This window comes from Neopsephotus bourkii, unplaced genomic scaffold (genome assembly GCF_033783945.1).
Source record: "Neopsephotus bourkii isolate Nb327-2 ecotype Australia unplaced genomic scaffold, CSIRO-AGI_Nbou_v1 NB_1025, whole genome shotgun sequence".
NCBI classification, from domain to species: Eukaryota; Metazoa; Chordata; class Aves; order Psittaciformes; family Psittacidae; genus Neopsephotus; species Neopsephotus bourkii.
This window is the reverse complement of record NW_026901514.1, coordinates 327,532-340,956: the sequence shown is the minus strand read 5'-3', so window position 1 is coordinate 340,956 and position 13,425 is coordinate 327,532. Positions and strand designations below refer to the sequence as shown.

General features: G+C 60.0%; 3 protein-coding genes across 3 annotated transcripts in view; all 3 read right to left on the bottom strand.

The window, feature by feature from the left end:
• The window catches only part of FLOT1 (flotillin 1), a 50,316-nt gene that overhangs the window by 3,877 nt on the left and 33,014 nt on the right, over positions 1–13,425 (bottom strand). Inside the window, exons 2-4 of the mRNA XM_061360390.1 lie at positions 791–869; positions 635–710; positions 452–542 (exon numbers count right to left, since the gene is read on the bottom strand). Coding sequence (XP_061216374.1) covers positions 452–542; positions 635–710; positions 791–833 — 210 coding nt within the window. The 5' untranslated portion in view covers positions 834–869. The remainder of the gene's footprint in view (positions 1–451; positions 543–634; positions 711–790; positions 870–13,425) is intronic.
• Positions 926–5,225, bottom strand: LOC133216033 (class I histocompatibility antigen, F10 alpha chain-like). The gene is made up of 7 exons (XM_061360444.1): positions 5,088–5,225; positions 4,374–4,637; positions 3,998–4,273; positions 3,084–3,359; positions 2,899–3,000; positions 2,762–2,797; positions 926–972 (listed from the first exon to the last, which is right to left on the bottom strand). The coding sequence occupies exons 1-7, from the start codon at positions 5,146–5,148 to the stop codon at positions 926–928; spliced, it is 1,062 nt and encodes a 353-aa protein (XP_061216428.1). The 5' UTR covers positions 5,149–5,225.
• On the bottom strand, positions 5,266–12,754 carry TAP1 (transporter 1, ATP binding cassette subfamily B member). Its single transcript, XM_061360443.1, has 11 exons — positions 12,607–12,754; positions 11,790–11,892; positions 11,365–11,701; positions 11,082–11,279; positions 10,475–10,603; positions 10,204–10,386; positions 9,067–9,240; positions 8,341–8,500; positions 8,115–8,251; positions 7,098–7,266; positions 5,266–5,321 (listed from the first exon to the last, which is right to left on the bottom strand). The coding sequence occupies exons 1-11, from the start codon at positions 12,701–12,703 to the stop codon at positions 5,266–5,268; spliced, it is 1,743 nt and encodes a 580-aa protein (XP_061216427.1). The 5' UTR covers positions 12,704–12,754.

Sequence of the window (13,425 nt, the reverse complement as noted above, 5' to 3'; positions counted from 1 at the left end):
GACCCTTTTAAGGGGCGGGGGTGTCTTAATGGAAGGGAGGAAGAGAAAGGGGACAAGGAAAGGGATATTCCCCCCCCCAAGCCCCTTATGGGGGGGGTCCACACCATAGCAGGACCCTTTTAAGGGGGAGGTCTTAATGGAGAAGAGGAAGAGGAGAAGGAAGAGGATATTCCACACACACCCCCCTAGAGTGGGGTCCACACCCTGATGGGACCCTTTTAAGGGGCCTTTTAATGGAGAAGAGGAAAAGAAAGGGGACAAGGAAGAGGATATCTCCCCCTTCAAGCCCCTTATACAGAAGGGGGGCTCCACACCATGGCAGGGCCCTTTTAAGGAGGGGGTCTTAATGGATAGGAAGAAGAGGAAGAGGACAAGGAAGAGCCCCCTCAGCAGTATTTGGGTGGGTCCCCCTTAAAAGGAACTGTACCAAGTACATGGGGGGGGGGGGTACCTGTGCGATGCCGGTGACGGAGATGGGCACCCCATGGCGGGTGTACACCTTCTCGCTGCGCACGTTGAGGGTCAGCGTGTTGAGGGAGATCCTAAGGGAAAAGGATGGATCCCAATTGCCTGTATGCATCCCTATGGATAGATCCCATTTACACACACACATACACACACCCTAATTCCTTACCTTTGGATCTGCTGCAGGCACGGCACCACCAGCACCCGGCCCCCGGCCACCATGACGGGGGGGCTGCGGCAGAAGCCTGAGGGGACGAGCGTTGTCATGGACGGATCCAAGCAGCGCCCAAGGGAATATAAAGGGGGGGGGGGGGTCGCGGCTCACCCGACACCACCATGGCCTCGTTGGGGCCACAGGTGAAGAACATCGCGGCGGGGACCCGGCCTGAGGCGCGGTGATGGCCACCCCCCCCCTTCCTCCTTTCACCTCCCCTCAGGCTCCGCTCCCACCCTCCCTGTTCTACCCAGCAACCGGTGACGTCACGGCGGCCTCGCCGCTCTCATTGGCTGATCCGCAGAAAGGGCGGGAAGGAGGGAGGGGAAGGAGAAGAAGGAGGGCGGGCTCCGGCGCCATGTTTGAGCCGGCGGCTCCATGTTCGGGTTATGGGGTTTGAGGGTGTTGTAGGGCGGGGAAAGGGGCTGGGCCAGCGCTCGGAGCCGCCTCCGAGGTGGAACGGGCGGAGGGTGCGGGTTTGGAGCCGATGGGGTGGGGAGAAGGGGATGGGGGACGTCCGCCGTAGTGCTTGTGGGGGGGCTTCGCTGTGGGGTCCCAATGTGGGGTCTCTTGTGAGGTGTTAATGGGGGTTTGTCGCCGTCAAAGCGCACATTTTTTGCGGTTCACAGCGGGTTTAATCAAAAACTCCATGTTTTACCTCAGAATTGCCCGCTTTGAGACCCGCAGGTTGCACGTAGCGGCTGTGCCATTGCCTCAGGCTGCAAACGCCGTCATTACCACAAGCGAATCCCTTCACCGCGGCTCATCCTGAGGTAATTCCCCAGGGATCCGGTGCCAGATCTGCTCTGTCGCCCTATTTTCGCCTATTTGCGGTTTATTTTGGTGCTCTGATCTGGGTTTACCGTGGTACAAACGCAATGCTAGGGAATCATGGAATGGTTTGGGGTGGGAAGGAGCAATTCCAACCCTTCCAACTTGAGCAGCTTGCTCCGAGCCCCCTTCCCAGTGGATTTATCAAGCTTGCAACCAGATTTTTAACTGTTATTACTCATTTTTTTAACATAAATGACCAACAAACAGACAAATTCAGGCGTCTGATTGAAATATATGGCTGCATATTGAAGTTTTCCATCATAACTGATGGATGGAACCCAATTGGCATCGTATGCTCAAATAGCTCCTAAGCTGCTTAGACTTGAAGCATTCCTCCTTGCTTCCCATGCCCTTCTTCCTTGGCAGAGCATAAGACTACAAGCCCTTGGTTAGGGTTAGCATTACTTAGCATTAAGTAATTACTTGATTACTTAGCATTACTTGATGCTAAAGACTTAAAAACTTAATTAACTTAACGACTAAACCCATCCCTGTGTTATCAGCTTCGTTCTCAGCCTAAAGCCCAAACCCAGCCCTGCACCAGCTACTAAGGAGGAGGGAAAGAACTGCTCTTCGAGAGGTGGAGGTGGGTATCCCTACACCATGGAATGCAAGAGGCTGACCTCCTGTCACCATCCTGCCTTTCTCCATGCTAAACACCCTCGTTACCCCCATCCACCCCTCACACAAGGCTTGTTCCAGCTCCAGCTCGTCTCTTTGTCTCTGCAGGGTCGATCCAGGATTGCAGGCCTCCATCCCCAAGGTGGAACGCATCAGAGAGAGTGACCAGCGTTTATTGTGCAGGGGAAGCTCCAGATTCAATCCGTGCTCGTTACCAGTGGTGCTTAATTAAGCAAAGAAGAGGGTCAGCAGCAAGAAGCAGCCTCCAGTTGCAGCTCATCCAGCCCATGCAGGGGTTAAGTAGGAGGCTCTGCAGGGGTAAGAGGAAGAGATGCATCCCCCTGTCCTCACAGAGCCCATTGCTCTCAGAGGGGCTCACTGCCTTCCTGCATCCCATGGAAGCTCCATGGAGGAGCTGGGGCCACCCCATCCGTGCCCATTGGTCCCACTTTGTACCTGTTGGTGAGCTGACAGAACCCATGGCCGTGCCTGCAAGAGAAAGAGCCGTGAGCAGCAAAGACACCTCTGGAGACACCTCCTTTTCCATGTTCCTACCCCAGGGGACGAGGGATTGGGAAACCAGAGGCACGGGACCACCACGGTGCTGGCTTGGCCACTGGTGCTCACCTGTGGGCACGCTGTAGCCATCCCTCTTCTTCTTGTCTGCAGAGAGAAGAGGACATCAGCACCCACCATGGGGCTGGTTGGGGCTCCCCATAGCAGCAGCTCCTGCCCTGCCTTCCTCCCTGGACACGGGGCCTTACCCAGTGTGCGCTTCCAGAGCACTGCCATCATGCTGATGATGATGATGATGAGCATCACAACAGCCACCACCAGCAGGGTGCTGAACAGGTTGGACTGCGCCTCTGGACGAAGAGGATGAGGATGAGGAGGTGGGAAAGGGGGGGAACCACCCCCACTGTGTGCTCCCCCCCCCATCAATGCTCACCCAAAGCATAGAGCCCAGGTTGGAGGAGGCTGGCGTGTTCCACCTGGCACCGGAACCTGTCCTTGTCCTTGGGGCTGGCCTCGATGGAGGCCCACGTGTAGTAGGTGCCGTCGCTGTTGGGTGCGATGCTGCCCCATTGGGTGTCCTGGTCCCTCACCTCGCCGTCCTTCAGCCAGCTGAGCGCGATGGGCCGAGGGTAGAAGCCACGAGCACGGCAGGTCAAGGTCAGGATCCCATCCTCCTCCTCCTTCTCTGACACTCGTACCATGGGCGGCACTGGGAATGGGATGGAGGGGAGGGATCAAACCTGAAAGCCAAGCCCATATCCTGGGCTGCATCCAAAGGGAGCGTGAGCCCTTGGAGCGTTGTGTGCAGTTGTGGTGTCCTCAATGTAAAAAGGACATGGATCTGTTGGGACAAGTCCAGAGGAGGGCCATGAGGATGCTCCAGGGGACTGGAGCACCTCCTGTATGGAGACGGGCTGGGAAAGTTGGGGCTGTTCAGCCTGGAGAAGGCTGTGGGGAGACCTCATAGTATCTGAAGGGGGGCTATAGGGATGCTGGGGAGGGACTCATTAGGGACTGTAGTGATGGGACAAGGGGTAAGGGGTTCAAACTGAAACAGGGGAAGTTCAGATTGGATATAAGGAGGGAATTCTTTCCTGTTAGGGTGGTCAGGCACTGGAATGGGTTGCCCAGGTTGTGCCCAGCAGTGTTCAAGGCCAGGCTGGTTGAAGCCTTGGGTGCCATGGCTTAGTGTGAGGCATCCCTGCCCATGGCACGGGGTTGGAACTGGAAGATCTCAAGCTCCTTTCCAACCCACACTGTTCTGTGGTTCTATGGTTCTATGGTTCTCTGGTTCTATGGTTCTATGGTTCTATGGCCTGGGCCTCAATGTCCCCATCTCACCCTCACCTTTCCTCTCCAGCTCGAGCTGCCCGTAGCGCACGTAGTTCTTCAGCCACTCCACACAGGTGTTCTGCAGGTAGTTCTTCATGCTCTCAGCTACACTCCCATCGTGTTCACACTCCCTCTTGGTGACCTCCGCTGCCGCGTCCGCCGCGATGTACATCATGTTGTCCATGTCAAAGGTGATGAAGTCCTGCCCATCGTAGGCGACCTGCTCATACCCCTTGATGCTCCCGTCGTCCAGGAGGTCACAGCCACGTACCCTCTGCTGTGTCTGAGCCCCTGCACCAGCACCGGTGAGATAGGGCTGAGGGGCTGCCCCACAGAGCCCATCCCAGCCCCATGCCAGCCTCATGAAGCACCATCCCTGCCCCACACTCACTCCCACTCTGGTTGTAGCGGGCCTGCACTGTGTTCAGGTTACTGTAGGTGACCTGCTCATTGCTCCGTGCAATCTGGGTCTGTTGATCCCAGTATTCCTGATCCACATTGGCAGCAATCCACTGTGTCCGAGGCTGATACCGCTTGCTCTCGCTGTCATAGTGCACAAAGGGGATCCCATCCACATATCCCATCGCCTGGTACCGGGGAACCCCCGGGCTGGGGTCTGACACGGCGAAATCTAAGTACCGCAGGGAATGGAGCACTGTGGGGAGACAGGGGTGAGGGTGACCTGGGCTCCAGAGTGGGGTGATGGGGATGTGACTGATGGGGGGGGGGTCTTTGTTCTCATGGAAGGGGGTCCTGGTGCCAGGGAAAAGAGGGGTCAAGGACTGGGAGAGTCGGGATTGATGGGAAGCAGGGACCAGGGGGGTCCTGGGTGTCATTAAAGCAGCCCCAGTGGAGGGTTCTGGGGGTCCTGGTGCTTGGAAAAGGGAATCCAAGGGGGTCCCAGGGAGTGTTTCGAGGGGTTCCTGGTGCCAGGGAAAGGGAATGTTGGCAAGGGAGGGTCTGAGGGGCATCACAGTACCCAGAGGGGGAATAAAGGGGGTCCAGGGGGGTTCCAGTGCCCAGGGGGTCCAGGGAGGTGTCTTGGGACATAGGGAATGGGGCACCGGTGCTCATGGAGGTCCCGGGTCCCTATGCCCGTGCTCACCTCTCGCCGCCCCTCCGAGGCTGCACAGCAGCAGGAGCCCCACGGCAGAGCCTGGCCCCATCGCGCTGCCCCTCTGAGCACCGACCCTGGATCCTCACCACCAGCCCCACTCTCCTCCTCCGCTATTGGCTCTCCCCCCTCGCCACCCACCAATGAGAAACCCCGACCGCTCTTGACGTCACCGGTTGCCGGGCAGATGCCACTTGACGTTGGGATATCGAAAGCGAAACGATCCTTCCTGGAAAACCCCCAGATTCCCGGCCTGATGACTCGGGCTTCAGAGCCATGGTAAGGAACAGGCATCGTTGTGATGTTGGGAACCCGACGTGAGGCTCGATCCTGATGGATCTGGGCCTTTGTGCGCAGGGAATGGGGCGCCAGTGCTCGGGAAAAGAGGTCCAGGGGGGTCCTGGGACATGGGAATGGGGCAAACTCTGCTAACCATTGATAACAGAAGCGTTTATTGGTGTCCAAGAGGTGTGAGAAGGGACTGCAATGGATACTGGAGTACATCTGATTTGGTCATGGTCCCACAGCAGGGACATGGTGGTGTCTCCAGCCCAGCCATCGTGCACCCAGTACAGCCTCCATGGGCCCTACTCATAGCTCCTGGTGTCCCTATCCCCAAGCCCAGTTGTCCCCATCATGGCTTGTGGTGGTTCCATCCCTTCGTGTCCCCATCCCTGCTCCTCATGTACCCATCCATGCTCTGAGTGTCCCCATCCCTACCCCACTGTACCCATCCCATCTCCCAGTGTCCCCATCCCCTGGTTGCCCCCATGCTGGCATTTGGTGTCCCCATCTCATCATGTCCCCATCCATGTTCTGTGTCCCCATCCCATCCCCTCATGTCCCAATCCATGTTCTCAGTGTCCCCATCCCATCCCCTCATGTCCCAATCCATGTTCTCAGTGTCCCCATCCCATCTCCTGATGTCCCCATCCCATCTCCTGATGTCCCCATCCCATCTCCCCCTGTCCCCGTCCCATCTCCCACTGTCCCCATCCATGTTCTCACTGTCCCCTTCCATGTTCTCACTGTCCCCATCCATGTTCTCACTGTCCCCATCCCATCTCCCCCTGTCCCCATCCTATCTCCCAGTGTCCCCATCCCATTTCCCCTTGTCCCCATCCATGTTCTCACTGTCCCCATCCATGTTCCCCCTGTCCCCATCCCTGTTCTCCCTGTCCCCATCCCTGTTCTCCCTGTCCCCATCCATGTTCTCCCTGTCCCCATCCCTGTTCTCCCTGTCCCCATCCCTGTTCTCCCTGTCCCCATCCCATCTCCCCCTGTCCCCATCCCATCTCCCCCTGTCCCCATCCCATCTCCCCCTGTCCCCATCCCATCTCCCCCTGTCCCCATCCCTGTTCTCCCTGTCCCCATCCCATCTCCTCCTGTCCTCATCCCTGTTCTCCCTGTCCCCATCCATGTTCTCAGTGTCCTCATCCATGTTCCCCCGTCCCCATCCATGTTCTCAGTGTCCCCATCCCTGTTCTCCCTGTCCCCATCCCTTTCTCCCTGTCCCCATCCATTTCTCCCCGTCCCCATCCCTGTTCTCCGTGTCCCCATCCATGTTCTCCGTGTCCCCATCCATGTTCTCAGTGTCCCCATCCATGTTCTCCCCGTCCCCATCCCTGTTCTCCGTGTCCCCATCCATGTTCTCCGTGTCCCCATCCATGTTCTCAGTGTCCCCATCCATGTTCCCCCGTCCCCATCCCTGTTCTCCCTGTCCCCATCCCTGTTCTCCGTGTGCCCATCCATGTTCTCAGTGTCCCCATCCATGTTCTCAGTGTCCTCATCCATGTTCCCCCGTCCCCATCCCTGTTCTCCGTGTCCCCATCCCTGTTCTCCCTGTCCCCATCCCATCTCCCCCTGTCCCCATCCCATCTCCCCCTGTCCCCATCCCATCTCCCCCTGTCCCCATCCCATCTCCTCCTGTCCCCATCCCTGTTCTCCGTGTCCCCATCCATGTTCTCAGTGTCCCCATCCATGTTCTCCCCATCCCCATGCCCCGGTGCCCCCAGCCGCGGTTCTCGGGGTGCAGGAGCTCCCTGGGGTCCCTGAGCTCCCGCAGGTGTCCCCCTGCCAGCACGGCCACGCGCTGGGCCCGCAGCGCCAGGGCCGCCCGCCCCGTCACCAGCAGCACCGAGCGCCCCGCACTCAGCACCTCCTGCTCCACCTGCGCGGGACGTGGGGGACGTGATGGGGACATGGGGGTATGGGGATATGGGGGGGTATGGGGTGGTATGGGGGGGTATGGGGGTTATGGGGGTATGGGGGTATGGGAACATGGGGGGGTATGGGGATATGGGGGTATGGGGGTATGGGGGACATGGGGGGTATGGGGGGGTATGGGGGTTATGGGGGTATGGGGATATGGGGGTATGGGGATATGGGGGGTATGGGGGACATGGGGGGGTATGGGGATATGGGGGTATGGGGACGTGGGATGTGGGGGTATGGGGATATCGGGACATGGGATGTGGTGATATGGAGATAGGGGACGTGGGGGTATGGGGACATGGGATGTGGGGATATGGAGATAGGAGACATGGTGATACAGAGATATGGGATATGGGGATATGGAGATATGGGACATGGGGGTATGGGGACATTGGACGTGGGGGTATGGTGATATGGGGACATGGGATGTGATCTGGAGATATGGGACATGGGGGTATGGAACGTGGGGGTATAGGGATATGGGGTTTGGGGATATGGGGACATGGGATGTGGTGATACGGAGATATGGGACGTGGTGATAGGGGGTGTGGGATGTGGGGTATGAGGACATGGGGATATGGGGACATGGGATGTGGTGATACGGAGATATGGGACATGGGGGTATGGGGATATGGGCCATGGGGATATGGCGATATTGGACATGGCCATATAGGGATATGGCGATATTGGACATGGCCATATAGGGATATGGGACATGGGGGTATGGGGACACAAAGGGGACACAATGGGGGCACAATGGGGACACAATGGGCACACAATGGGGACACAGGTGTCACCTCCCACCTGAGCACTGGTTTTGGCATCCAGGGCACTGGTGGGCTCATCGAGGACCAGGACACGGGGGTCCCGCAGCAGAGCACGAGCAATGGCCACGGCCTGGCGCTGTCCCCCCGAGAGCTGCGTGCCCAGGTCCCCAACCTCTGCAGGGAGGGGATGGGGCCATGGGGACCCATAGGGACCCATGGGGATGCTGTGGGGTACAGGGGATGTGGGGAGGGGGGTGCGGTACCGGTGTCGTAGCCATGGGGCAGGCGGCGGATGAAGGGGTCGGCACCGGCGCGGCGAGCGGCCGCTGTCACCTGAGCCCGGCTCCGGTCACCAGCCCCATAGGAGATGTTGGAATGGAGGGAGCGGGAGAAGAGCAGGGGGTACTGGGGGACAGCGGCCACCTGGGGATGGGGGGCAATGGGATGTGGGGACACGGGGATGTGGGGATGTGGGATGTGGGATATGGGTATGGGGGAGATGGGGACACGGGGATGTGGGAATATGGAACAGGGGGATATGGGATATGGGGATATGGGATATGGGGATATGGGGATATGGGACATGGGGATGTGGGATATGGGACATGGGGATGTGGGATATGGAGATAGGGGACGTCGGGATACGGAGATATGGGATGTGGGGATATGGGGACATGGGATATGGGGATATGGAGATAGGGGACGTGGGGATTGGGATATGGGGACATGGGGATATAGGGTGTGGGACATGGGGACATGGAACATGGTGTTTGTCTGGTGACATGGGGATGGCCTTGGAGACCCATTGGTGATGATTGGTGACACAGGGGTGGGTGGCCATTGGGACCCATTGGTGATGGTTGGGGACCAGGGCCATTGGGACCCATTGGTGATGGTTGGGGACCAGGGCCATTGGGACCCATTGGTGATGGTTGGGGACCAGGGCCATTGGGACCCATTGGTGATGGTTGGGGACCCATTGCTGGCACCTGCTGGCGCAGGTGGCGGTGCCGGTACGCGGGCAGGGGGTGCCCGTCCAGCAGCACCCTCCCGCGGTGGGGCTGGTGCAAGCCCAGCACCAGGGACACCAGGGTGCTCTTCCCTGCACCCGGGGCACCCACCACGGCCAGGACCTGCCCAGGGAGCAGCTCCAGAGACACACCCTGGGGGACAGAGGTGACATCCGATGGCCCCAGCCCCATGGTGAGACCCATCCCTGTCCCCAGCCGTGTCCCCATGGCCCCATCCGTGTCCCCATGGCCCCATCCATGGCCCCATCCATGTCCCCATCCATGTCCCCATCCATGACCCCATCCATGGCCCCATCCATGACCCCATCCATGGCCCCATCCATGTCCCCATGTCCCCATCCATGTCCCCATCCATGTCCCCATGGCCCCATCCATGTCCCCATCCATGTCCCCATCCATGTCCCCATCCATGACCCCATGGCCCCATCCATGACCCCATCCATGTCCCCATCCATGACCCCATCCATGTCCCCATGGCCCCATCCATGTCCCCCTCCATGTCCCCATGTCCCCATCCATGTCCCCATCCATGTCCCCATCCATGTCCCCATCCATGTCCCCATCCATGACCCCATCCATGTCCCCATGGCCCCATCCATGTCCCCATCCATGTCCCCATGGCCCCATCCATGTCCCCATCCATGTCCCCATGGCCCCATCCATGTCCCCATCCATGTCCCCATGGCCCCATCCATGACCCCATCCATGTCCCCATCCATGACCCCATCCATGTCCCCATCCATGTCCCCATCCATGACCCCATCCATGTCCCCATCCATGACCCCATCCATGGCCCCATCCATGTCCCCATGGCCCCATCCATGAGCCCATCTGTGTCCACATGGCCTCATCCATGTCCCCCTCCATGTCCCCCTCCATGTCCCCATCCATGTCCCCATCCATGTCCCCATCCATGTCCCCGTCCATGTCCCCGTCCATGTCCCCGTCCATGTCCCCGTCCATGACCCCATCCATGTCCCCATGTCCCCATCCATGCCTCCATGCCCCCCTCCATGCCTCCATGCCCCCCTCCATGCCTCCATGTCCCCCTCCATGCCTCTATGTCCCCCTGCCCCACCATACCCCAGTGCCCACCTTGAGGACAGGCTCTTGCTGCTGGGGATAGGAGAACCAGACACCCTCAAGCTTGAGGTGACCCCGCACCTCGGCCTCCAGCGTCCCCTCCGGTGTCCTCTGCTCCTCCTCACCCAGGACCTCCAAGACCTTCTCCGAGGAGCCCATGGCCTTGCTCAGGTTGGGGTAGTAACGGAGCAGGACCTGGGGGCCACAGAGAAGGGGACGCAATGGGACCAGCACTGGGGACACAGCGGGATGGGCACCGTTGAGGGGAGGACATTGGGGTCACCTCGATGGAGCTGGTGAACTGCATCTGGTACATGAGGAAGGTGACCAGGTCCCCGGTGCTGATGGTCCCTGCGGCCACCATCTGTCCCCCATAGTAGAGGAGCCCCAGCTTCAAAGCCAGTGAGAAGAACTGGGGGGACACAGACGGGAGGTCACCCAGCACCAGGGGATACCAATAGGGGGGTCCCCCTGTCCCCCTTCCTGGCCATGCCCACCTCCATAGGGACACTGAGCTCCCAGCATGCCCTGTGCCACTGCATCCATGTCACCATCACCAATGGGTCCCCGTGGCCACCCCTGTGTCCCCAGCCATCACCAATGGGTCCCAATGGCCAACCCCAGGTCCCCAACCATCGCCAATGAATCCCAATGACCAACCCCTGTGTCCCCAACCATCACCAATAGATCCCCATGGCCAACCCCCAGGTCTCCAACCATCACCAATGGGTCCCAATGGCCAATCCCTGTGTCCCCAACCATCACCAACAGGTCCCAATGGCCACTCCATGGTCCCCATCCATCACCAACAGGTCCCAGTGGCCACCCCTGTGTCCCCATGACCTCAGAGCCTCCTGGTTCCTGCTGTCCCCATCTCCCCATGTCCTTACCCCACTGATCCAACCGGTGGCCGCGTACGTGAGGGCCTGGGTGGCCTCCAGCCTCTGCACCCGTTGCAGTCGCTCCTGGTACCTCTGGACCGCTCCATCCTCGAAGGCGAAGCCACGGACGGTGCCCATGGCCTCAAAGGTCTCCATGGCCACCCCGGTGGCACCGGCCAGCGCCTCCTGCACCCCTTGGGACAGCCCCTGGGACACACAGGGAGGTGATGGGGACATGGAGGGGACAGCACCCCCATGGAGGTGCCAATGTCCCCCCCCCTTCCATAGGTACCTGCTGGACACTGCCCATAGCCCGGGCGAGCACCAGGAGCACCGGCACAGCCATGAGGGTGGTGATGGTGAGCACCGGCGCCAGCCAAGCCATGGGGAGCAACAGCAGCATCGCCCGCACCAGCTCCCATAGCAACAGCAGCAGCGCATCACCCACGGCCTCATGGGTGGCATCGATGTCCCCGGTCACCCGCGCCGTCACCGCGCCGGCACCCAGCGCCCGCAGCGCCAACAGGTCCCGGTGCAGGATGGCGGCAAAGGCCCGGGTGTGGAGGTGGCCAAAGACCCGGCTCAAGGTGGCCACGTAGGTGGCGTCGCAGGTGAACTCGGTGATGGCACTGGGGTGGCGTTGGGATGGGGGGGCTTTGTTAAGGGGGGTCCCCTTGTCACCTCCACTGAGCCCCCCCCATGGTGTCATTGGGCTACCTGGTGACCCCCAGCAGCGCGATGGAGACCATGGTTGCCAACTGGTCCTCGCTGGCCACCCAGTCGGTGATGTGGCCGGTGAAGTAGGGGATGGTGACCTCGGCTGGGGATGTGGGGGTGTGAGGGATGGGGATGTGGGGTCATGGGGATATAGGGATATGGGATGAAATATGGGGAGATGGGGATGTGGGGGTCATGGGGATATAGGGATGTGGGGAGATGAGATATGGGGAGATGGGGATATGGGATGTGAGGGTCATGGGGATATAGGGATATGGGGAGGTGGGGATATGGGATGTGAGGGTCATGGGGATATAGGGATATGGGGAGGTGGGGATATGGGATGTGAGGGTCATGGGGATATAGGGATGTGGGGAGATGAGATATGGGGACATGGGGATATGGGATGTGAGCGTCATGGGGATATGGGATATGAGGGTCATGGGGATATAAGGATGTGGGGAGATGAGATATGGGGAGATGGGGACATAGGACATGGGAATATGGGACATGAGGGTAATGGGGACATAGGACATGGGGACATGGGGATATGGGACATGAGGGTAATGGGGACATAGGACATGGGGATATGGAACGTGGGGGTCATGGGGATATAGGGATATGGGAATATGAGCTATAGGGAGAAGGGGACATGGGGATATGGGACATGAGGGTTATGTCAATATAGGGATATAGGGATATAGGGATATGGGACATGGGAATTCCCCCTCACCCCGCACCCCATTGTACCCCCCCATAGCTCCTGCCCTCCCCAATGGCTCCTACTCCCCCCCCATAGCTCCTGCCCCCCAAGTACCGAGCACCGAGGCCAGCATCAGCCCGGCCACGATCGTGCAGCGCCTTTGCTCGGGCCGAAACAGCGCCAGGAAGCGGCGGGAGGGGTCTGGAGCCATCGGGGGAGCCCCGGGACCCCTCGGAGCCTCCGGTCCCTCCGAGCAGCGAAAGCGAAAGTGAAAGCGGGCGAAGGCGGCTCCTGATTGGTCAAGGGAGGCGGCGTCATCGGTTGCCGGGCAGATGGAGCTGGAGCAGGACGGAGACGGAAGGTGCGGGCAGGGGGCGGGGCTATCGGGGAGGAGGGTGGTGATTGGAGGAAAAAGGGAAAGAGGCGGGGCCTCGAAAGTGAAAGCAAAGGGGGCCGTACTGGAGCGCTGGTGCGGACTGGTGAGTGCCCCAGGGTGCTGGGGCTGTACTGGGAGTGCTGGTGTAGACTGGTGAGTGTCGCAGGACGCTGGGGCTGTACTGGGGGTGCTGGTGTTGACTGGTTAGTGCCCCAGGGTGCTGGGCAGTGTGCTGGGGCTGTACTGGGAGTACTGGTGCGGACTGGTGAGTGCCCCAGGGTGCTGGGCAGGGTGTTGGGGCTGTACTGGGAGCACTGGTGTGGACTGGTGAGTGCCCCAGGGTGCTGGGCAGGGTGTTGGGGCTGTACTGGGAGCGCTGGTGTGGACTGGGGAGTGCCCCAGGGTGTTGGGGCTGTACTGGGAGCACTGGTGTAGACCGGTGAGTGTCGCAGGGTGCTGGGGCTGTACTGGGAGCGCTGGTGTGAACTGGTGAGTGTCCCAGGATGCTGGGGCTGTACTGGGAGCACTGGTGTGAACTGGTAAGTGCCCCCGGGTGC

What these genes read in the sequence shown, in the direction of transcription:
- LOC133216033 (XM_061360444.1), bottom strand. Translation starts at nt 5,148, where the DNA reads ATGGGGCCAGGCTCTGCCGTGGGGCTCCTGCTGCTGTGCAGCCTCGGA. An exon ending in CCGCTACAACCAGAGTGGGA is followed by an intron (nt 4,274 to 4,373) that starts GTGAGTGTGGGG and finishes GTGCTGGTGCAG; the next exon opens with GGGCTCAGACACAGCAGAGG. An exon ending in GCTCTGGAAGCGCACACTGG is followed by an intron (nt 2,798 to 2,898) that starts GTAAGGCCCCGT and finishes TTCTCTCTGCAG; the next exon opens with ACAAGAAGAAGAGGGATGGC.
- TAP1 (XM_061360443.1), bottom strand. Translation starts at nt 12,703, where the DNA reads ATGGCTCCAGACCCCTCCCGCCGCTTCCTGGCGCTGTTTCGGCCCGAG. An exon ending in GATGCTGGCCTCGGTGCTCG is followed by an intron (nt 11,893 to 12,606) that starts GTACTTGGGGGG and finishes CCACATCCCCAG; the next exon opens with CCGAGGTCACCATCCCCTAC. An exon ending in AGCAAGAGCCTGTCCTCAAG is followed by an intron (nt 9,241 to 10,203) that starts GTGGGCACTGGG and finishes TCTGTCCCCCAG; the next exon opens with GGTGTGTCTCTGGAGCTGCT.